This window comes from Arvicola amphibius, chromosome 4 (genome assembly GCF_903992535.2).
Source record: "Arvicola amphibius chromosome 4, mArvAmp1.2, whole genome shotgun sequence".
NCBI lineage: Eukaryota > Metazoa > Chordata > Mammalia > Rodentia > Cricetidae > Arvicola > Arvicola amphibius.
This window is the reverse complement of record NC_052050.1, coordinates 65,480,113-65,503,213: the sequence shown is the minus strand read 5'-3', so window position 1 is coordinate 65,503,213 and position 23,101 is coordinate 65,480,113. Positions and strand designations below refer to the sequence as shown.

General features: G+C 48.8%; 1 protein-coding gene across 1 annotated transcript; it reads right to left on the bottom strand.

The window, feature by feature from the left end:
* Positions 1-3,655: 3,655 nt before the first annotated feature.
* On the bottom strand, positions 3,656-17,227 carry Atox1 (antioxidant 1 copper chaperone). The gene is made up of 4 exons (XM_038328956.1): positions 17,106-17,227; positions 10,778-10,853; positions 6,250-6,412; positions 3,656-3,795 (listed from the first exon to the last, which is right to left on the bottom strand). The coding sequence occupies exons 1-3, from the start codon at positions 17,109-17,111 to the stop codon at positions 6,288-6,290; spliced, it is 207 nt and encodes a 68-aa protein (XP_038184884.1). The 5' UTR covers positions 17,112-17,227; the 3' UTR covers positions 3,656-3,795; positions 6,250-6,287.
* Between the last annotated feature and the right edge of the window lie 5,874 nt (positions 17,228-23,101).

Here is a 23,101-nt window from a genome sequence, read left to right as displayed (position 1 = left end):
GCCATCCCCTTCACAGGCCACAGACACCCAGCAGCAGGGGAAGAGTGAGTACTCAAGTCCAGAACACGCTGGCTGCGGGTGGGAAACCTGTCCCTAAAACTGAATCGCAGCTGGGTGTAGTGACACACATCTATAATCCCAGCACCGGGGAGGATGAGGCAGGAGAATCTTGAGTTGGGAGGCCAGTCTGAGCTACACAGTGAGATTCTTCCTTCAGAAGCAAACAGTCGGGGCTGGAGAGGTGGTTGCACAAGCATGAGGACCCAAGTTCAGATCCCAGCACGCACCTGAAAAGAAGACACATGGCTGTAACTTAGTGCTATGCCAGCTGCAGACAGGGTGGGTCCGGCTTGCTGGCTGCTGGCCTAGCTCTAGAGTCGGTGAGAGCCTCAAGGGAATAACGCATAGCGTGACACGGCAGGGCACCCGACGTCCGCTTCTGAGCTCCTCGTACACTCACAGGCCTGCATAGCTGCACATCTGATGTGGGATTCCCCTCCGGATGCTGTGAATGTGCTTTGTTACCACTGGTTAATAAATAAGCTGCTTTGGGTCTGTGGCAGGGCAGAACAGAGCAAGATGGGAATTCCAAGCAGAGATAGAGGAAAAAAGAGGGCAGAGTCATGCCTGGCCGTGGTGGTGCACACCTTTAATCCCAGCACTCGGGAGGCAGAGGCAGGCGGATCTCTGTGAGTTCGAGGCCAGCCTGGTCTACAAGAGCTAGTTCCAGGACAGGCTCCAAAGCTACAGAGAAAACCTGTCTTGAAAATCCTAAAAACAAACAAACAAACAAACAAATAAATAAATAAATAAGAAAGGGCAGAGTCAGGGAGACGCCATGTAGCTGCCAAAGGAGAAAGATACCAGCAGCCAGCCAGAACCTTATCAGTAGGCCACAGACTTGTGGTGATACACAGAATAATAGAAATGGGTTATTTTAAGCTATAAGAGCTAGTTAATAAGAAGTCTAAGTTATTGGCCACACAGTGTTGTAATTAATATAGTTTCTGTGTTATTATTAGGGTCTGAGCAGCCAGGAAATGAACAAGCAGTCTTCGCCAACACACATAGAAGACATACACGCATGCACAAACAGGGCTGGGGAAGCAGGTGACAGAGTGCTTGCTAACTGCAAGGCCCTGCTTAGGTGGGCGAGACCAACAAAATGAGTCAAGCTGCTTTGCCTCGCATGTTGTGGGGACATCAGATGGGAAGGGTCCGTTATCTTTTATGTATATCTGCGTGTATGCCTTTATGGTGGAAGAGGGCATCAGATCCCACTAGAGACAGTTGTGAGCCACCATGTGGTTGGTTGCTGGGAACTGAACTCCGGATCTCTGGAAGAGCAGTGAGCCATCTCTTCAACCTCAGAAGGGTCTATTCTACATGAGTCTCCCTATGCCCTTGGGGAAAATTGATGGCAAATGTGAGCAGTCTGAAAAATTGGAAACTGGACTGGGGCTGGGTTTAGGCTGGCATACCCAAAGCTCTGGGTTTGATCCCCAGCATCACATAAACTGGGAATGGTGCTACATATTTGCTTGCAATCCTAACACCCAGGAGGCAGAGGTGGAGGTTCAGAAATTCAGGGCCATCCCGACTACTGTGTTCCTTGACCATGTCTCAAAAACAAAATAAACAGGGGCTGGAGAGATGGGCTCAGTGATCAAGGGATCATATTTCTCTTTCAAAGGACTTGAGTTCAGTTCCTAGCACCCACATTGTGAGGTGGCTCACAACTGCCTGTAACTCCAGCTTTAGGAGATCCAATGCCTCTGGTTTCCAAGGTAACCTGCATTCCTGGCACATATACACAGACAGACACATGCACTTGCACGTGTGTGCGCGCACACACACACACACACACACACAATCTTAAATAACAGCAACTGGGGATGTTTGAGACCATCTTCATAGCAACACCCTGTCTCAAAAGAAAAAGAAGAAAAATCCAGACCAAATCAAAGACTTGGGGTTGGCAAGGGGGATGGATTGTTGGCTCACTGGCTAGACACTCTAGCTGGAGTTATCTAGTTCAGATTTAGTAGAGACCCTGTCTCAGATGATGAGAATTGAGGAAGACGACATCAAGCTTGGGATGGCTTCCCTTTTGAGGTGAGCTGGTCCAGGCTGCCTAGTCCATTGGAAACACTAAGACTTGAGATAGTGGTGCCTCTTAGGGCTAGAGGCTCCACAGAGGGATCTTTGCCCCTTCAAATGTTCTAGCTGTGATCAGTGTGTTCAGCTGAGGCCCTCAGTTTTGTCCTTCGAGACCAAATCCAAAACACACCGCCATCTAGTGGTCAAAAAACAACTACCAGAAGGCTTGGAAAGAAGAAGCCCTTGGGCCCTAAGGGACCACAAAGGCAGCGCAAGCTAGCCTCAGACTCTCTGTGTATCCGAGGATAGCCTTGAGCTCCCGATCCACTTGCCTTTACTGCTCAGCACCTCTGCTCAGAGTGATAGGGTGCTTCAGTCCTGGCTACCCAGTTCCCTGGGGTGAAGGCATTGTGATCGACCAGAGGAACAAACTTCCCCTGGGAGAGATTGTCTGACTAGTCCAAGGTCATGGCTGGCCAAGGGCAGAGCTAATCCCATCCAGGTCAAGCAGTATTGAAAGCCAGTAAATGCCAGAGGATTCACACTCAGTTCCCTTTACTCACCTTAGGGATCTCACAACTGCCTGTAACTCGAGAGATCTAAGTATATGTACAAACATACACTCAAAAATACATGCATGCTCAAATAATAAACTAAATCTCAGGGTTGGGCATGGTGGTGCAGGCCATTAACCCAGTCACTGGGAGGCAGAGGCAGGAGGTTCTCTGAGTTCCAGGACAGCCAGGGCAGAAGGCCATTTGACTTTCTTCTGGCTTTGGAAAATGGGATTCTGGTCAATGCTGTGAGGTGTGGCTTCCTCTTTCCAGCTTCCCTACCCGGGCCTGGGTCATGAGGCAATGACTTTGTCCAGATCAATTCTCCCATGGTCTGAAATCTGTCTTGCATGTGTTCAAGGACATCCAGTGTGTCCTGCATGGTCTTGGGATCCATCTTAGCATCTCTCTGGTTCCCTGCTTTGCAGAAATGTAACACCTTAAACACTTTTTCCCCTTAAAGCTACACAAACCAACATTGCCTTGCTTTGTCAAGCAGCTCTGTAAAGGGGACCAGTTTGCCGTGCCTCTCTCCATGAAATATGTAAAAGCTAGTAAGCAGTGGGTGCTTGCTGGAAGATCCCTGCTCCAAACAGTTCACACTTATTGGTTCGTAATCACTACAACCATCACAATCATTAGCCAAAGGCACTGTTCTCCCCCAGGCCTTGAGCACTGAGAGGCTAAACAGACCAGCCGGAAGATGTTGGGGCAACCTTTCTTCAGTGGCTTCCCCTCCAACCGCTCCGGAGTGGCACTTCTCACTAGACGGGTTTTCAAATATGGAGTCTACATAGTGAGAAGAAATCACGGATCTGGCCCAATAATATTCCCATCATCAGAGAGGCCCAGAGAGGGCAGTGGGCTGCTCAGGATCACACACCAGAGAATGGACATGTGATGGGCACCTGAACTCCAGGGGGAGGTTCTAGAAATATAGGCCAACACGACAGCAGCTTGTAGGTGAGCAAGCAGTACCCAGAACACACAACAGACACTTCTTCAACAAATGCAGCTTGACTTTATTGCAGGGAAGCTGGCAGGGAGCCGGCTGGGGAGGGCCTGTCTGGGCAGGAACTCCATGGCTGAGCTGGACTGAGCAGTTGGTGTTCCAAGTCGGCCTGGAGACCAGATTAACAGCCTAGGAGAGAGGGAAAATTAGATGGATCAATGCCGCCATCTACTTCTGAGAGGAGACATTGCACCCAAGTCTCCGGATTCCCATAGTTACTGGTGTGTACATGCAGGTGAAACTTTGAATGCTACAGAGTAACCACCAGGTGTGCTAACTCTGAGTCTGGGTAAGCAGCAGGAGCGGACTCCTTCCACACAGTGCTTACACCTCCCACGAGAAAATGTCAAAGAACCAGGTTTGGTGGCAGACTTCTGTAATACTGACACTGTGAAGGTAGAAGCAGGATTAGGATTAGGAGTTCAAGCCCAGCCTGAGCTACACGAAACCTTAAAACAACAACAACAGCACAACAAAAAAACAACAAAAATAGGCACGATGATTATGATGCAATATCCTGTAATGCCAGCCTGGGGAGGCGAGGACAGGACAATCAGAAATGCAGTATCATTTTCACTAAATCTTGAGTTCAGGGTTAGCCTAGGCTGCCTGCCCTATCTCCAAGCAAATAAACACACTGTATGACTGACTCCCTTTGTATGGCAGGTGGTGGTGGCAGACACCAGCAGTTGGGAGGCAGAGACAAGTGGATCTCCGGGGAGTTCAAGGTCAGCCTGGTCTACAAAGCAAGTTCCAGGATAGCCAGGACTGTTATGTTACACAGAGAAACCCTGTCTTAAAAGACAAAAGGCAGCCCAATAGCCCAGAGTGGCAAGAAGCAGACTGGAATCGAAAGAGGAAGTAGTGAGGGTGACAGATGTGAGGTGCCTTTCTCAGATAATGAAATGCTCTGAAGTAGGGTACCGGTGTGGTTGTGCGTACGGTGAATGCATAAAGCGCCAATGAGTGGCTTCATTTCACCTTGATAGCAAAAGCCACAAGGAATAATGCTTGCTGTCAGCAGGCACTGCTGCATTTACGAGAGTCTCTGTATCTAGACCAAACTGCGGGCCAGCACGGGCCACTCTTCCCTCCAGTCCTTCCCACAGAGGTCATACTTACCAAACATATTTTTCTCAAAACTAAACAGAACGTTTTTTATTAGTTATGGTGTGGGTATCATGTGTTTGTGGAAGTCTGGGGATGAGCTGCCCTCTCCTTCCACCTTGATGTGGGTTCTGGAGCTCAAACTCTGGTCTCCAGGCTTGCACACACTTGTACCCACCGAGCCATCTTCCTGGCCCTCAAATACAGTCTTACATGGAGGATCATGGGGGCTCACACCAGTAATCACAGCATTAGAGGGGCTAGGGCAGAAGGTTTGCCTCAAACTCCAGATGACTTGGGCTATACAAGGAGGCCCTGTTTCAAAAATGATTTTTTAAAAAATAAAACAAACTGAATCCAAACAGAAAAATTGTACATGGATGTCCAAACCACAACAGGGGCGTTCGAAAGAGATGGAGGTCGGTGGCCCACTCTCACCTGACCCACAAAACCCAGGGATATACAGTTCCCAAGCGTGGCAGAGACTGCTGGTGTCATCACCCCGGAGGGGACGAACCTTAAAGAGACTGCAGAGACCCAAAAAGGCAGTGGGACAGGGTGGAGGGGTCCATCTACTGGACAGATCAAATCTCAGGGAAGTAAAAAATAGCCCAGTCACAGTCTGGAATGAGAACAGAGCTGGCACCTGAACCCCAGACTCTTTACTATTCACACTGGCTCGCTCCTGGCCATGGAGCAAATCCAGGGCCAGAAGAGATATGGGGAACAATGGCTCTTATTTATTTATCTGTTTGTTTAAGCTGAGAGAGAGAGAGAGAGAGAGAGAGAGAGAGAGAGAGAGAGAGAGAGAGAGAGAGAGAAATTATAATAGCTCAGGGACTGAAAAGATGGTTCAGTGGTTAAGAGCACCAGCTACAGCTGGGTGGTGATGACACATGCCTTTAATCCCGGCACTCGGTAGGCAGATGCAGGTGGATCTCTGTGAGTTCGAGACCAGCCTGGTCTACAAGAGCTAGTTCCAGGACAGGCTCCAAAACTACAGAGAAACCCTGTCTCGGGATGGGGGTGGGGGGGTCTAAGTTCAGCCTGAGCACCTCAAATCCAGGAACCTCAGTTGCAGTATGCTTCAAAATAAGAACTTCCTGAGTGCCAGCTCATGTCAAAAATGTTTAGGATTTTAGCCGGGCGGTGGTGGCGCATGCCTTTAATCCCAGCACTCGGGAGGCAGAGGCAGGCGGATCTCTGTGAGTTCGAGACCTGCCTGGTCTACAAGAGCTAGTTCCAGGACAGGCTCTAAAGCTGCAGAGAAACCCTCGAAAAAACCAAAAAAAAAAAAAAAAAAAAAGTTTAGGATTTTCTAGTATGGGTGAGTTTAGCAAAGATTCCAAACCCCAGAGAAATTGCATTCTGAACTGCTTCTGGGCCCAAGCCTTTCAGATGAGGGATTTGTAACCCACGGGACCCCTTGAGAGGCAACAAGTCTGTGAAGGAAAGGCTGGGGCCTCACCCACCTACCTCTTCAGTACATCCAGAGGGACTCGCCCAGGTTCTGGCTACTTGGGGCCAAGGTAGGAAACGGCCTTTCCTGTTTTGTTGAGGGTTGCCAGCAGGGTGTCCGTGCTGTGCTCAGACTCAATGCAGACCTTCTTGTTGGGCAAGTCAATGTTGAAATTCACTCCTACAGGAAGAAGGAAACTGGGATGTGGGAGGGGGAAGCAGGACCCTTCCACCCTAAGAACAAAAGAGGTCAGCCTCCTTAATCATCCCTGTAGCGCCAGGCACCTCTCCTGGAGCCAGGGAGCAGCAAGCTCTTTCTGTCTCAGGCACCGTGAGCATGGCAGGCTCGGTTGCAGTCCCTTCTCTGTGTCTGAGGGGTGTTGGCAATATAGACTGAACTCAGGACCTCAAGTATCAAGCAAGTCCTCCACTTCTAAGCTATTTCCTCAGCCCTCAGAGTATTCTCTTTCCTCCCTTTCCTTCCCCCTTCCCCCAAACCCTGCCATCACTACTACCTCGCTTTTCTATACTCAAGCTAACCTTCCAATCTAGCAATACAGAGCCCTCCTCCCTCCCTCCCTTTCTTTATAATTTTATTTGAAATATTTTTAAATTATGTATATGTGTATGGGTCTGTATGTGGGCATGATCATATGAGTGCATGAGCCCTGAAGGCCAGAGGTTATGGGGTCTGGAGTTACCAGTGTTTGTGAGCCACCAGAGGTGGGTGCTAGGTCCTCTGCAAGAGACACACACGCTCTTAACCGTGGAGTCACCTCTCCAGCCCCAGATTTACTTATTTTTAATGTATGTGTTTTCCTTGCATGTATATCTGTGTACCACATGTGCGTAATACCCAGAGGTCAGGAGAGGACGACGCTAGATCCCCTGGAACTGGAGCTACAGACGGTTGTGAGCCACCATATGGTGCTGAGAGCTGAACCCGAATCCTCTGCAAGAGCAACCAGTGCTCTCAACTATTTCTCCAGCACCTTCCTTTCAAATTATTACATTTGAGTGAAAGCATGCGTGAGTCTGTGTTATTAAGTATGCGAAAGAATCTGTATGTGAGCATGTGTGTGAGTATGCATAAGTGAGAGAATGTATGAGCACATGTGAGGTGAATGAGCACACATGAGTGTGCGTATGTGTGTGAGTATGTATATACATGAAAGAAAATGTGTGTGTGAAGGTTAGAAGATAACCTGGAATCAGCTCTCTCCTATGTGGGCCCTGGGAATTAAACTCACTTGGCAGCAAGCACCTGTACCCACTGTGTCATCTAGTGCTTGCATAATCCCCCTTCTGTGTGTGTGTCTCACATGCATAAGCTACCACTGAAGACTCCACCTCCCCCACAACCATCTTCCCCCTTTTCTGTGCTACTGGTACCTAGGGTATCACATATACCAAGCAAGCACTCTATTCCCGAGTTTCATCCCCAGGCCTTTTGATACATTTTATTTTGAGGCAATCTCACTAAGTTGCCCGGGGCAGCCTTGAACTCACTCTACAGACTAGGAAGACCCGAGCTCATGATTTTCCTGTCGCAGCTTCCCAGCGACAGGCTTTGTCTGTTGCTTTTTGACAGCTCCCCAGGCTTCCCAGTGTGGTGTCTCCACATCTGCTTGCTGACTCAATCCTTCTAAGCATAGGGAATCAGTTCTGCCTGCCTGACACTGTTCTCATCCTACAGCCAGTGCACCCAAGCCTGCCTGGCCACACCTACGAAATCCTTCCACATCATGAATCAAAGCAGAACCATGGGCCAACAGCCTAGCACATGTGGGGTGCTAACGGCCATTGCTAAATCGTCTTCCTACTGCCCAATCCCTACTTCCACCAAAAAAGAAAAGCCACGATGCCCTCCTCTAAAATGGTGTGCCAATGAAAAGGATGAAAAGGCCTGGGTGGCTGTGGTCAGGACCATTTCAGGCCCTGGCTTTCCCACCTGCCATAAAGGGGTTGGGGTCAGCCTCCACGCTCTTTCCTACCTAATTCAGCCTTTAGAATGACTACCTTAAAAACACCTGACTCTCCTCAGGGGGAGGCGTGCCTTAGTCAAAGTCTGTATTGTTGTGATCAAACACCATGGCCAAAAAATAATTTGGGTCCAGGACAGGCTCTAGAAACTACAGGGAAACCCTGTCTTGAAAAAAAACAAAAAAACAAAAAAAATTGGGGGGAGGAAAGGCTTTATTTTGCATACATTACCATATCACAATCCGTCATGAAGTATAGGGCAGGGCAGGGCAGGGCAGAAACCTGGAGGCATGAACTGAAGCAGAGGCCATGGAGGAATCTGCTCACTGGCTTGCTTTGCTCCCCATGAGCTAGGCCCTCCCACACCAATTAATCAAGAAAACACACCACAGGCTTGCCCAGGGGTCAATCCGGTGGGGGCATTTCATTTTTTCAACTAAGGTTCCCTCTGCCCAAACGACTCTAGCTTGGGTAAAGTTAACAAACTAGCCAGCACAAGGAGAAACTTATCGAAGGTAAAGGCCTCTCAGGCCCAGCAGGGCTGTTAAGCACGTGGTGCAAGGCGTGGCTGCAATCTCTGAATCTACACATAACAAAAAGTTAGACAGCTGTTAGCTGCCAAGAGGGTGCTGGGAATCAAACCCTGGTCCTCTGGAAGAGCAGTCAGTGCTCTTACCCACTGCACCATCTCTCCGGCAGACCCTACTTCTTTTCTGAAGTGTCTCTGGCGTAGGCTGATATGGGCTGACATTCTCAGATCATAGCTGGTGATGCCCAAACCCAGGGGAGGGAAGCCTATGGCCTTGTGGGAAGTTGATGGAGGAGTGTCTATGTGTTACTTTCATTCATTAATAAAGAAACTGCCTTGGCCCTTTAAGAGACAGAAAATTAGGTAGGCGGAGTAGACAGAACAGAATTGTGGGAAAGAGAGGGGAGATGCTTCAGGCAGTGGCCATAGTGAGTTGTTATGCTTCTCCTCTCCGAGATGGATGCAGGTTAAGATCTCTCCTGGTAAGCAAGCACCTCGTGGCGCTACACAGATTACTAAATATGGGTTAAAGGAAGAAGTGAGAATTAGCCAATAAGAGGCTGAACCTAATGGGTCAGGCAGTGTTTTAAAAGAATACAGTTTCCGTGTAATTATTTTGGGTAAAGCTAGCCGGGTGGCGGGACACAGCCCCGCAGCTCCATCTACAGGAAGTCAGCAGCCAGGTGCTCTTCGGTGTCTCAGATTCTTGTGAACAGACAGCTCAGTGCAGCTGGGCGTGGCTCATGCCTGTAAGCCCAGAATTCGTGACTCTAAGGCAGGAGGGCTGTTCAAAGTTTGAGGCCTACCCTGGGCTATCCAGGGTGAGTTCCGGGCCAGCCAGGACTACATTGGGAGACCCTGCCTTAAAAACAACAACAACAAAAACCAAATAAATAAATAAATAAATAAATAATAAAAAGATATTCCATCTTATAAACCTCAGAGTTACTGACTCACGGGCTTATTCACTATGGGACCTGGGCAAGGCACTTCCCCTCAGGCACGAGTGTTACCAGCTCCACTGTGTCAAGTCCCACTCTGTGGACCGATAATGCGTAGGCAGTCGCAACACTCGGTAGTACTGTTACCCTAGGTCTTATTTATTTATGATTTGTAGAGATAGGGGTCTCACTCTGTAGTCCAGGCTGGCCTCAAATCCCCGGCAAAGCCTAATGCATCTCGGCCTCCCAAGGGCTGGGATTATAGGTGTGAGCTGCCACACCCAACTTTGTTTGGCTTTTATAAACTCGTTTTTGTTTTATTGCAGTATAGCGGATTTGAATGTCACACAGCTGTGCAATCCCTTTATTTCTGAGCTACACCCCCAGCCTCTTCTGTCATTTTTACTTTGAGACAAGGTCTCCCTAAATTGTCCAGGCTGGCCTTAAGCTTTTGAACCTCCAGGCTTCTGGGTTTACTGGCAGGCACCTCCAGGCCTAGCTGTCATCCTGGAGATCACTATCATAGTAACAACTCCAGGGCTGGACAGAGTGGCTAAATCCCAGCTCTGCCCTACTGGCTCTGTGAATCCAGTCAAGTCATTGAACTCTAAACAGTTCCTGCCTTCATAGGAGGACAGTCACTGTGCATTGCTGGTGTGTGCCTGCATCTCGAGCAGGTAAGAGTCCATGACCCTGGGCTCCAGAGACCCTGAAAAGGGAGAGGGGAGGGGGAAGAGGAGAACAAATGAACAACAAAATGGAGTTGTATATGGTGGCACATCTTTGTAATTCCAGCATTTAGAAGGCAGAGGCAGAAGGATTCTCACAAATTTAGGAGCAGCCTAGTCTATATGGTGCATTTCAGGACAGCCAGGGCTACTTAGCAAGGCTTTGTCTCAAAAACAAGACTAAACTGAGGGGGTAGGAGTGTAGCGAATGGAAGAAATGGTGGCTGCAGTGAGGTACAACACATCTCCACATAAGCCACTGAGCTGAGGCCCAAGTGTGCACCAGCCGACCTGCAGCTGACCCCCATAGGCCGCATGTACCTGAACATGACTCCCCATACTCTCTCCAGTGGAGAGCCACTCACCTCCCAGCTTGTTGAGGACTCGGGAGACGGCTTCGGCACATCCCTCACAGGTCATGTCCACGGAGAACTCGTGCTTCTGCAAGAGAAGGAGATCATGAGATCATGAGTCAGGCCATGCAGGGACTCACACACCGTCTGAGAGGCCTCTCAGGGGCTGACAGGGAGCAGAGAGTGGGCACAATCCCACTGGAAGTCTGTCTAGCCCAGTCTAGTCAACGGATGGGGGGGGTCACAGGATTTCTGTGTGTCACAGGCTGTACCAACAGAGACAATCTCCACGATGTCTTCTGCAAGGTCTGGCACAGGATGAACAGGATCCAAGTCTGTGTGAGCTCTTTTCCAAACCTCCCTCTCAAGGTTACTGCCTCACGAGTGAGCTGTGGGCCGTGGGCTTTGCCTCAGGGCCAAGGACTTACTTACCACAGGTGACCCCGCTCCCAGCAGTACTATTCTGGGACCTGTTTTTGTATCAGAACATTATTTTCTACATTGGGACTCTACACAGGCTGCAGGCTTGCTCAGCAACCTGGATGGGGGCATCGATTACTCCAGCAGGTAAGTTACTCAGGTGTGTGGCCACCACTGCTCTGACCCAAGTACCCCGTGCTCAGGGGCAGCACCTGAGTTCCAGGAAGGGGAAGGATTCCCCAGGCTCCCCAGCATACTGGAGGCAGCTGGGAAGGGATTCCAGGTTTCCGAGGCTCTACAATCTCCAAGATGTCTAACAAGCCAAGGCAGGCGAGCGTCCACACAACTGTGCTTCTGCTCAAGCACAAATAGTCGCTGTTGTGCCCAACATAGGAACAGCACCTGGCACAGAGGTCCCTCACTTATTTCATGAGTGAATCAGTGATCAACATCACTGCTGGACAACTTCTGGGTCTCTGGCTGTTTTCAGAGGACTGGGCCAATATCCCTTCCTTTACAATATTTGGGAATGAGAGCATCTGCACTCCAACACTTGCAAGTTGTATGACCTCAGTAGCTTAACTCTTGGGGTACTAGTCCCTTCTGGCTGAAGAAGGGGACAATCACAGGATTTAACATGTGGCAGCCAGCCTCCACCATGACCTCTTCTCTGCCTCCTGGTATTTAAGTCCTTGACGTTTCATTCCATAACATCATAGCCTAAGCCTGAGCGTATTCAACATAAGGCCAAAGCACCGTTGTGTGACTAAGCTGGTCACAATGCCGGCTTCTGCCCTGCTCCCTTCTCAGGTCACCCAGAGCCAACCAGCTGCCATGTTAAAGGACACTTTACAATCCAGAGGTCTACCTGGTGAGAAATAAAGTCAAAGCCGAGGAGTGCACCAGCCTGGGCAAGCCTCTGGCCTGCACTGTTGTTCCCGGAGACCCCAAGCCAAGACTAGTCACTGTCCAGCCACTCTCAGGTCCTGACACTAGGTTTGGGGATAAACATTAAAGGACAATAGATAGCTGATATGTTAATAAAATGAGATCATGGGACTAAGTGCCTCTAGGCGAAAGTAATTGGATTCTGATAATTATTTTCTTTCATTTCTCTCTTCCTTTGGAAGTACAACATATAGGCACTGGTAATGTAATGCAGTGGTACATTGCTGGCCTGGCATGTGCAAGGCCCTGGGTTTACTGCCCAGTACCGAGACAGCCAAGCATAAGAGATGGAAGGCTACACACACCTATCTTTGACAATGAACCTAGCAACCTGTTAACAACCCAAGACTGACCTCCACACTTGTTTTAAGCTTGGAAATAAGAAGTTACTCCTCTCATCAACCCCTGACTTCTCCATTTCCATCCAAACATCCTGAAGCACAATCTGGGAACTGCTGGCAATGGACTAACCAGGGTTAGACAGTTCTCGAGCGCATGCATAATGAGGCCAACTGTCCTCGAAGTGAGATTGTGGAGAGAATTCCGTACTTACCACTTATGCCTATGCATAATTGGGTATGCATATAATTAAAATCAGGTGCATCAGCTGGGTGCTGGTGGCACACATGGATCTGAGCTCAAGTCTAGTTACAGAACAGCCAGGGCTATAGAGAAGCCCTGTCTTGAAAAAAATCCAAGGGGGCTGGAGAGATGGCTCAGCGATTAAGAGCACTGCCTGCTCTTCCAAAGGTCCTGTAGTTCAATTCCCGGCATCCACATGGTGGCTCACAACCATCTGTAATGAGATCTGGTGCCCTCTTCTGGCTTGCAGGCACACACACTGACAGAATATTGTATACATAATAAATAAATAAATATTAAAAAAAAAAAGGAAGAAAAAAATCCAAGTCAGGCCCTAGCAAACAAGCCCCTCCTTCCCTTGAGCCCAGTAAAGGGAAGCCCCCAACAATAAGTAGGGCCCTTGATACCCCCACTCATATGGCAGATGCTCTGCTGCAGCATATTCTGACCTGTCGTGTGCACTAGTTCCCTTGCTGCTTTGTAATCTATGTTCATCTTTACTTTGATTTGTTGAGTAAGATGCTAAAACCATTGAAACAGCCAGCCCAGACCGCAACCATGAGTAATAGCACTGCAAACATTAACAAAACGAAACAAAACAAAACGAAGGCTATCCCTCCCCGCTTCTGTATTGTTTTGTTGGGGGGGAGGAGGAGATTGGTGTTGCTTTGAGAACAGGGTCCATATTAATGTAGACTACGGTAGCCCGGAACTCACTATGACGTCTACACTGGGCCTTAAACTATCTTCCTGCCTCAGAATCCCAGTCACTGTATAAAAAGGTGACCAAAAGCATACCCAAATTCAATGCTCACCTTCCTCATGAATTTCAGCAAACTATCTTTAGGACAGGCTGAGCATCTCTTACCTGAGTGCTTGGGAGCAGAAATGTCCCTAATTAGGTAATATTTGCATACACATAATGAGGTATCCTGGGAATGGGATGAGTCTAAACATGAATCATATTTATACACAGACTGAAGGTAATTTCATGCAATGTTTTCAATGCACCACGTTTGGGCACACACCACTTGTGGCATCAGGCTCTGGCTGGACTGAAACTCCCCATGTAGACCAGGCTGGCCATAAACGCAAAGAGCTGGTCTGCCTCCCAAGTTCTGGGATTAAAGGAGTCTGCCACCACCACCTGGCTGAAAACAAATAATTTTTAAAATAATAGTAAGAATAGGGCTAGAAGGCTGGAGAGATGGCTCAGTGGTTAAGAGCATTGCCTGCTCTTCCAAAGGTCCTGAGTTCAATTCCCGGCAACCACGTGGTGGCTCACAACCATCTGTAAAGAGGTCTGGTGCCCTCTTCTGGCCTGCAGACATACACACAGACAGAATATTGTATACATAATAAATAAATAAATATTAAAAAAAGAATAGGGCTAGAGAGACGGCTCAGTGGTTCCGACTACTTGTGCTTTTCCTGAAGTCCTGAGTTTGGCTCCCCAAACCATGTCAGATAGCTCACAATCACCCGTAACTCCAACTCTAGGGAGTCTGAAGCCTTCTTCTGATCTCTGCACACAAATGGCACACATGCGCACACACATAAATCTGAAAGATAACAACTATGCTATGCTTATTCACTTATTTGCGTGTGGGAGTGTGTGCTATGGAATAAGAGTGGATGCTAGAGGTCATCAGGCTTGGCAGCAAGCATCCTTACCAGCTGACCCCATCCCACAACCCTCAAACCCCCTTCCTACAGGATAGAATCATTCATTTCCTCTTGCTCTGGGGCTCACTAAGGTGATGAGGTCATGGGTGCAAAGGCACAGAGGAGAGAGGCTTTCTTTGCTCCAGGGAAATCTTGCTGGTTTTAGAACTGCGGAATGCCCATCCCCCACAAACTGACTCTGAGCCGAGGCTCTAAAGAGCATTTCAGTTTTGCTGCCCAAGGCTCTAAAGTCAACAGTTATCTGAGCTCCAAACTGAGGACCCCAACAAGGAAGTCTTTCACAGAGCAGAGGTCAGGGGCCTGGGGACAGCTCACAGGAGGCCAGCATTTCAACTCAGCGCGCGCGCGCGCGCGCGCGCGCGCTCTCTCTCTCTCTCTCTCTCTCTCTCTCTCTCTCTCTCTCTCTCTCTCTCCCTCCCTCCCTCCCTCCCTCTCCCTCTCTCTCTCTCTCTCTCACTCGGCTACAAATTGTGAGACCTCAACCTGAGGCTGACCAGAAGTCTGCCTAATGGACAGGGTGGTGATCCAGTCTTCACAAGAGTATGTCAAAACCTGCTCCACCCAGGATGGCTCCCCAGTGCCTCTAGACCTGTGTTTTGTCTCTAAAGGGCAAAGCACATACATAGCATACACAAGCCCTGAACTCAATCTCTAGCATCCTAAAACAAAATTAAAGCCAGGTGTGGCAGCTCACTTCTGTAATCCCAACACTTGAGAAGCCAAGGTAGGAGGATTGCTGTGAGTTTAAGAATCAGCTACACTCACAGGACAACCTGAGCTATAGTGTGAGACCCTGTAACAAGAAACAAGCAAAATGAACCATCTTAAACATAATGTATATATTCATGTTCTATGGCAACATGCTGTATTATTGTATATTATATATAGTATTGCTTCAGAGGGTAGCTAAATGGTACAATTCTGTAACAGACTCTCTAGAACTGGAAGAGTCCCTGAGAATGGAGGAAGAGGACACTTTGTTCTTCTACAGAACTACTCTGGAGTCTGGATCCCTGATTACTAATATCTAAGTATCTCTGATGTGTTGGGCCTTCTTCTAAACACCTTGTACACTGTCTCCTTTAATATCTACAATGATTCCGTAAGCCAGGGAACTACCTGAGGAAGCTGCATCTTGGAGGTTAGATACCCACTCAGTGAGATGTAGCTAATGAGTAGCAGGGCCTGCCTGGGCAGAGTACACAAAACTTTTAACCACTGAGGTCCCTGTTAAAATGGGGTGGAAGCCTGCCCACGCAGTTTGATCCAACTTGTCCTATATCTGCAGAAAAGTTACCACCTCTTGGGGGCGCGATGGGTCACTGGCTCTGTTATATATTTTGATGCTATCATTCTAGCAAATACCAAACGCAGTCCTGCTAGGTCTGTTTTCAATCCCTATTTTACGGATGAGGAGAGCTTGCCTGAGGCTGCCCAGCTGGGTTTCTGGGTTAAGCTTTGGTCTGCCAACCATCTTGGGCTAAGACTCATTTCCCTGTCTAGACTTGAGGCGCACTTGAGCAACAACCACCTCCCCACCTTTAGCTGTTGGTTTTGAGATGTGTCTACTCCACGTCTTGCTCCCATCAAAGTCCCCAGAGGCACAGAATAGGGGGTCCTCAAGCTGTTTTCCTTCACTACTGTCCCCTGGAGAGCCTGGCAGCCTCCACTCTGATATCCCAGGGTCGAAATGAGTATCACGCTGCAGGGCAGACTGCCTTGACTGGTAGGATGGATTTTTATCAAGCCTTTTTTTGTCTTTGTTTTGTGCCACCAGAGGAAAAGTCTCAAGACAAGGGACAAGAACCACAAGAAATGACACCTGAGGTTTAAGACTGCACCAGGAGAGAGCACGGGTTCACTCAAGGAAGATAAGCGGCTAAAACACGCAATACCCGCGGGAGACTTCTGGGTTTAGAGGCACCAGGAAGAAAATGCTCCTGATTCCAAGGCCCTAACCATTATCTCAGAAACTCAACTGGGATCAGAGCTTTCTCCCCAAGCCAGTACAACTGGTTTTGTCCAGCACTTACTTCCCAGGTGACCTAGCTTCATCCTGGATCCTATCTACCTTTAGCTCCCAACAATAAATGGTTTCCAACAGACACTGGACTTTTCCTTCTCTTCTTGTGCAATGGGTCAAAGGCCTTTATTTAAGTAAGCAATGAGGCTAGAAGCCACCATGCATAGGAGTGAGTAAATTCAAAGACAAGATAAAGCGCTGCTCTCCGCTCCTCAAACTCGGCTCTAAGCTTTGGGAACTTCTGGCTGGAAATGAATAAAGCACCCTTTCGGTTCAGTGTTGCCCAGTGCTGAAGTGGAGGCAGGCCAGAGTGGGCAGGAGAGGTGGGGAGAGACCTGCTTCTCTGAAAACCCCCCAGGCAGGGGCATGCACGTGGAAAAGGCAGGTACCGGCGCCCCTATCAGCCCTATCTCTCAGCTTCAGTTTCCCCATCGTGCAGGGAAGGCTGGGGCTGTCCCTCGAAAGACTCTCCAGAGCGATCTTGAGGCCTGTGTTCTGCAACACAGTGCTCTCTGCAGCTTTCCCGAGGGTCGCGAAGCTGGACGGTGGGTTCGGAGGGTAAACTGAGGAACGACTGCAGCTCCGGCCGCAGCCTGTGCTCTAACAGCAGCATCCTGCCGGGCAGCGGTGCACCGGGCCAGAGACAACGGTTCGCGCGGGTGGAGCGGGGAGGCCACTTACCGGCATGACTGACGCGGCACGGGCAGCAACGGCGGCGACGACTGGAAACGCCTCTCTCGGGCAGCAACGCGGGGCTTCCGGAGAGCGTTCCTGGAAGCCCCACCTTCAGGCCGACCCCGCCTTAGGCTAGGCCCCGCCCTAGGGCTGGGCTCCGCTTAGTCTCCGCCCCTTCCGGGTTCAGCTGCGGCAAGGCTCCGCCCTCTGAGGCTCTGCTCAGTTCCTGTCCCTTAGGGCCAAATTACAGCCGGGGCCCGCCCCCTGGGCTGGCTTCCACTTCCCACCTCTTTCTAGCCTGGATATATTATTAGGTCCCGCCTCTTTGGAGCTAGGTCACGGGTCCTCGGGGATGGCGGGGAGGGGCGGGAGAGGAATGCAGACGGATAGGACCTTTTTTTGAGACCTGCCCTAGGCTGTTACGGGAGACCTTAGGACGACAAGTCCTAAACTGCATTCTCCGCCGGGTCGTTTTCGGTGTGGGACTAGGGAATGTAAGGGCAAGGCTCCTGGGAAGGGCAGATCCCGGCATTCCCTAAAGATTCCTTCTTCCTGGCGCGTCACTTAATCGCTACACTAGAGTGGCCTGGCCTAGGCCTACAGGCCTGTTCCAGCTACTAGTGAGGTTGAGGCTGAAGGGTCCTGATGTTCAAGGCTTGGTCTGGACTGCAGAGTTCAAGACTTTCGTGGAATTTATGAGACCTTATCCAGAAAAAACATACAAAAAAACATACAAATTTAAGGCACTAGGCATTTTGGTAACACTTGTAATCCCAACACTTGAAAAGCTGAGGCAGAGTTGGTGGTGGGTGGCACATGCCTTCAATCCCAAAACTCAGGAAGCAGAGGCAGATCCAGCCTGTTCAAATCCAGCCTGGTCTACAGAGTGAGGCAGGAGGATCCAGAATTCAGGTTGGCTGTAGCCTTTAATCTCAGCACTCAGGAGAGAGAAATATCTCCACAGACCTGCCTATAGGCCAATTGGATGGAAACGGGTCTTCAATTACAGTCCTTTTTCCAAGATGACTCTTGTGTCAAGTTTAAAACAAGAGGGCTGAAGAGATGGCTCAGAGGTTAAGAGCATTGGCTTCTGGCTGCTCTTTCAGAGCTCCTGAGTTCAATTCCCAGCAAGAATATGGTGACTCACAACCATCTGTAATGAGGTCTGGTGCCCTCTTCTGGTGAGTAGGTATATATGCAGACATAACACTATATAATAAATCTTAAAAAATGTTGACTGATAAACTATGAATTTATAAAAAAAAACCCAAGAAACCTGTGAGAATGTTACTTCATGAGTAATTCAATACCATTGAAAACAATACCCTTCTCAGTGACTACTGCTGGCCTTAGGTTTATTTACACCACCAGCCATTTATGTTCCTAAGAGAAGATCCCTAAACTAAGTAGGCAACTTGTCATTCTGTGAATCAAGCTATAATTTGAACACGGAAGTTATGAGACAGCCGGGTGGTGGCGCACGCCTTTAATCCCAGCACTCGAGAGGCAGAGGCAAGCGGATCTCTGTGAGTTCGAGGCCAGTTCCAGGCTACAGAGAAATCTTGTCTCAAAAAAACAAAAAACAAAACAAAACAAAAGTGAACAAGGAATATAGCAGTATATAGATATATAGTAATGAACACCTGTAATCCTGTCACTTGAGAATTGGACACGGAGTGCTGAAAGTTCAAGGCCAGCCTGGACTATCTAACACCACGTCTCAAGCACTGATACCCCTTAACCCTGGATACAAAAATGTGGTGGACGTAAGAAGATTCTACTGTCCAGAAAGCTAAGATATGATGTGTAAGAAATAGGTCTGTCCCCTGCATGCTCTAAGCCTCATTGGGAAGGGCTCTGGCTGAGAAGTCTGGCTGGGAGGATACTGGGAAAACATGTGTCCCTCACTAATGGAATTGATACCACTCTCTGCCTCCTCTCCCCAACTCTTAGAGAACAAGGACATCCCATCTACCTGTACAGGACAGAAATGACACAGAGGCTGATGCAAAAACCATAGAGCCAGTGCCAAGCCTGGATGGCCCCAGACTTAGTCTGGGAGAAGTGACGCCATCTTTATTTCTCTCTCTGCTGTGAAACTTCCTGTTACTTGCCCCTGGTTTACCTCACCTGCTACAGTCCCCACCTGGCGGACAAACAGGTGCCACCTGGTGGACGTGTCCTACAGGTGCTTCTGATCTCAGGGCAGATGGTGTGGCAATGGCACCATGTATATTGCCCTAAAATTCCATGTAGAATAAATTTGTGTGTGAGGCATTGTCTGTCATTTGAAGTTTGGGATTTTTTTTGTTTCTCTGTAATAGCCCTAGGTGTCCTGGAACTAACTCTTGTAGACCAGGCTGGCCTCAAACTCACAGAGATCCACCTGCCTCTGCCTCCCAATGCTGGGATTAAGGGTGTGTACCACTACTGCCCGGCTTTAAAGTTTTGATAGATTCATCCAGACGGCCTTTCAAAAAAAGGGGAAGGATTTTATTTATTCAAGACAGGGTTTCACTAAGTAGCTAGGCTGACCTCAAATCCTGAGATCTGTTGACCTCTGCTGGGATTAAAGGCACATGTTTTCTTTCTTTCTTCCTTCCTTTCTTTTTTTTTTTTTTTTTTTTTTTTTTTTTTTTTTTTTTGAGACAGGGTTTTTCTGTAGCTTTGTAGCCTATGCTGGAACTAGCTCTTGTAGACCATGCTGGCCTCGAACTCACAGAGATCCACCTGCCTCTGCCTCCCGAATGCTGGGATTAAAGATGTACGCCACCACTGCCCGGCTATTTCTTAATTTTAAAGATTATGCGTACTTATTTTGTATGTGTGAGTTTCCACTTTTGTATGCTATTGTCACGTGTTTGGAGGTCAGAGGGCGGCTTTCATGAGTAGGTTTTCTCATGATGTGGGTTCCTGGGCCAAACTCTAGTTGTTAGACTGTGGGAAGAGCACTTGCTGACCTGGCTTACTGGTTTAGTTTACTATCTTTTCTTTCATTCTTTTTTTTTTTTTTTTGGAGGCGAGTGGGTAGCTCAAGAAGGGTTCAAGCTCCTAATCCCAGGCCCAAAGTGAAGACACGTGCCATTAAATCCCAGCACTCAGGAGGCAGGTGGAGCTCTGAATTCCATCCCAGCCCAGGTCTACATATCAAGTTGCAGTCAGCCAAGGGTATGTGGTGCTATCTTGTCCGAAAACAACAACAAAAAGATCTGTATATCAAGGGCCCAGGTGACGGTAACAATCTTTGATGTCCAGGCTCCAAATAGTGGAAGGACAGGGCAACTACTTACTGTCCTCTGCCCTCTGACCTCCTCAGGCCGGCCACACTTTGGGAACAGTGATGCGGGCCTGCCATCCCAGCACTTGGAAGGTGGAGACAGGAGGATCAGAAGTTAAAGGCCAGACTGGCCCTGACTCAAACAAAACAGCAACAAATTAAATAGAAAAAAAAATCCTAGCAAAGCATGCTAAATAAAACTTAGATAAAAACTAAGCATATCTTTTCCACTGAGACAAAGTTCATCCCGCTGTCAGTAATCATTAGCTGTTTCTTGTGACCCAAATTCGATCTCACCAGCGCAAGCCCAGTGAAAAGACACAGATGGACCTGGACTGCCCAGGCTCTCCACTGTTTCTATGGGAGCCTCTGCCGTGTTGTTAAGCCCTATGCCTAGAAAAATGTTCCCATTCTTCCTCTTTGCTCGTTAGAACAGCTCTCTAACAGTACCTGTAGACTCGCTCTCATTTTCTGGATGGTAGGTGTCTATCCCCTGGAAGAGGAGACTGTGTCTGTGTTTCTGTGTTATTGTGTCTGACTATGTAGCCAGATTTCTTTCTGCCTGCCTGCCTGCCTGCCTGTCTGTCCGTCCGTCCGTCTGCCCTTCCTTCGTTCCTTCCTTTCTTTCTTTCTTTTCCTCTTTCTTGTGTGTGTGCAGCACACATGTGATGGTCAGAGGACAACTTGTGGGAATTACCATCTCCTTCCACCATATGGGTCCAGGGGATTGGACTCAGGTCACCAGGCTTGATGGTGAGCACCTTTCCCTGCTGAGCCATCTCCCCAGTTCCCTGTTTTTAGCTTCCTGTTAATATATTGTTATATTTTCTTTCTTCCTTCCTTCCTTCCTTTCTTTCTTTCTTTTTTTTTTTTTGAGACAGGGTTTCCCCACATAGCCTTTACTATCCTGGAACTCACTCTGTAGACCAGGCTGGCCTTGAACTCTGGAGTTTGGCGTGTCTCTGCTTTGTGAGAGTTGAGATTAAAGGCATGAGCCACCATCACCTGGCTTATTTTATTTTCTAAAAGCTGGCTGTGGTGGTGCACTGCTTTGATCCCAGCAAAGGCAGAATCAAAAGAGAGACTTCTTTAAAAAAAAAAAATCAATTAAAAAAAAAGGAAAGAAAGGCAAAGCAGTCAGGAGCACAGGGATTTCAATTAAAAAAAATACTTGTGAAAATCTGCCAAAGTTCTCTGATTCCTTGGTTAAGCTAAGAGATCCTAGAGGATTCTCAATGTCCGTGCCACTTCAGGGCTTGGTGCTTGCAGCCCTAGAAGCAGGTTTCCACTGGAGACTCAGTACCCGCGGTCTGTAGACAGGCACCCTGAAGCTTCCCTCTGCGCCATGACAGAAGATGCCGGGCTGCTGGAACTCTAGAGACTTTTCACTTGGCTTCTGGCCTCCAGAGTTCCAGGTTCCGCATGGTTCCCTTTTCCTTCCACCCTGGACTGAGCTGACTCTGAGTCTTTCCTTTGCATTAGGGGACTGTCCACGTGTCCCGTTTTCGGAAATTCTCTGTAACACTTTAATGCCCCTATTCCCGGCATTCAGGAGGACAGGGTAGGAGGCTCGTGAGTTCGAGGTCAGCCTACGCTACATGGTAAATCCAGGTCAGCACAGTTTCAAAAAGCCCTAAAAAAGAAAAAAAAATCAGAACAAAACAAATAAATGCAAACTAGCTTGTTTTCAGGGTTTCATGTCGCTCAGGCTGGCCTCAGACTTGCTATATAGCCCAGGATGACCTGAATTTCTCCCCTTGCCTCCACCTCCTGGGACCACAGCCTAGGGTCTATCTGGTCTGTAACTAGAATTCGAACCACCACAGTTCTTTAATATAAAATGCTCCTGGTGGCCAAACAGAGGGCTCACAAAGTCCCGAGTTGCGGACAGTAGGAGGTAGTACTTGGTCCCTGGAGCGTTTATGGGGAACTTTAGGCGTGTCTATCTAAGAGTTGGATAAGTTCCCATTTCAATTAGAAAAGCACGTGACAATGGCTGGTGGTGACGCACCCCACGGCGCACTCAGGCCGGGGGTTGATCCGAGTATGGATCTTGTCTGCACACACGAGAAGGAAAAAGCTCCTGAAAACATCCACGGACCACTCGTGCACCACCCGCTGGGAAGTCACCGGGGACACGCGCAATCCCAGAGAGGCTGCCGCACGGGATGCTTTGGGGTCTCCTGCCCGTGCCAGCTTCGATGTTCTGTGGCCACTGATTTCGTGCTGACTAATGCTAAGGGTCAGCAGTGACTGCTCTTCCGAAACGCATGCAGAAAAAAAAAAGTTTTGATGTGAAGGGGAAAAACAAAACAAAAAACCGGGAAACTTTGTCACTTGGATCCCGGGTACCAAAGTCACCAGGGGAGGGAGGAGAGGGGGGCCTTGGAAACAGGACTGGACTTAAGAGGAAGAGAAAGGAAAGAGAACGGAAGGCGCAGCTAGCACATCCTCTTAACCGCCCCAGAGGGCACAGCCGCCCTGGGGCTGTCTTTGGAGAAATCCATCCCTCCGTGTCAATCAGTTTCATCCATCGTTGCGATTGGCTGGTGGCTTCCTTGGTCCCCCCCGCGCCCACCTCCTACTTGCATGGGGTTTACTTCCCCAAAGTACACGGGCCCCACCTTGTGGATCAACCGCTCCTGCCTGAACCGCGGGTTTCCGCCCAGAGGAAGATATGTAAGCCAATGAGAGCGGTTGTGTGCAGATATTGGCTTGTCTGGGT

Excerpts from the sequence above, each read along its gene's own strand:
- Atox1 (XM_038328956.1), bottom strand. Across the intron at positions 6,413-10,777 it reads AGTCCTCAACAAGCTGGGAG|GAGTGAATTTCAACATTGAC; the intron begins GTGAGTGGCTCT and ends TTCTTCCTGTAG.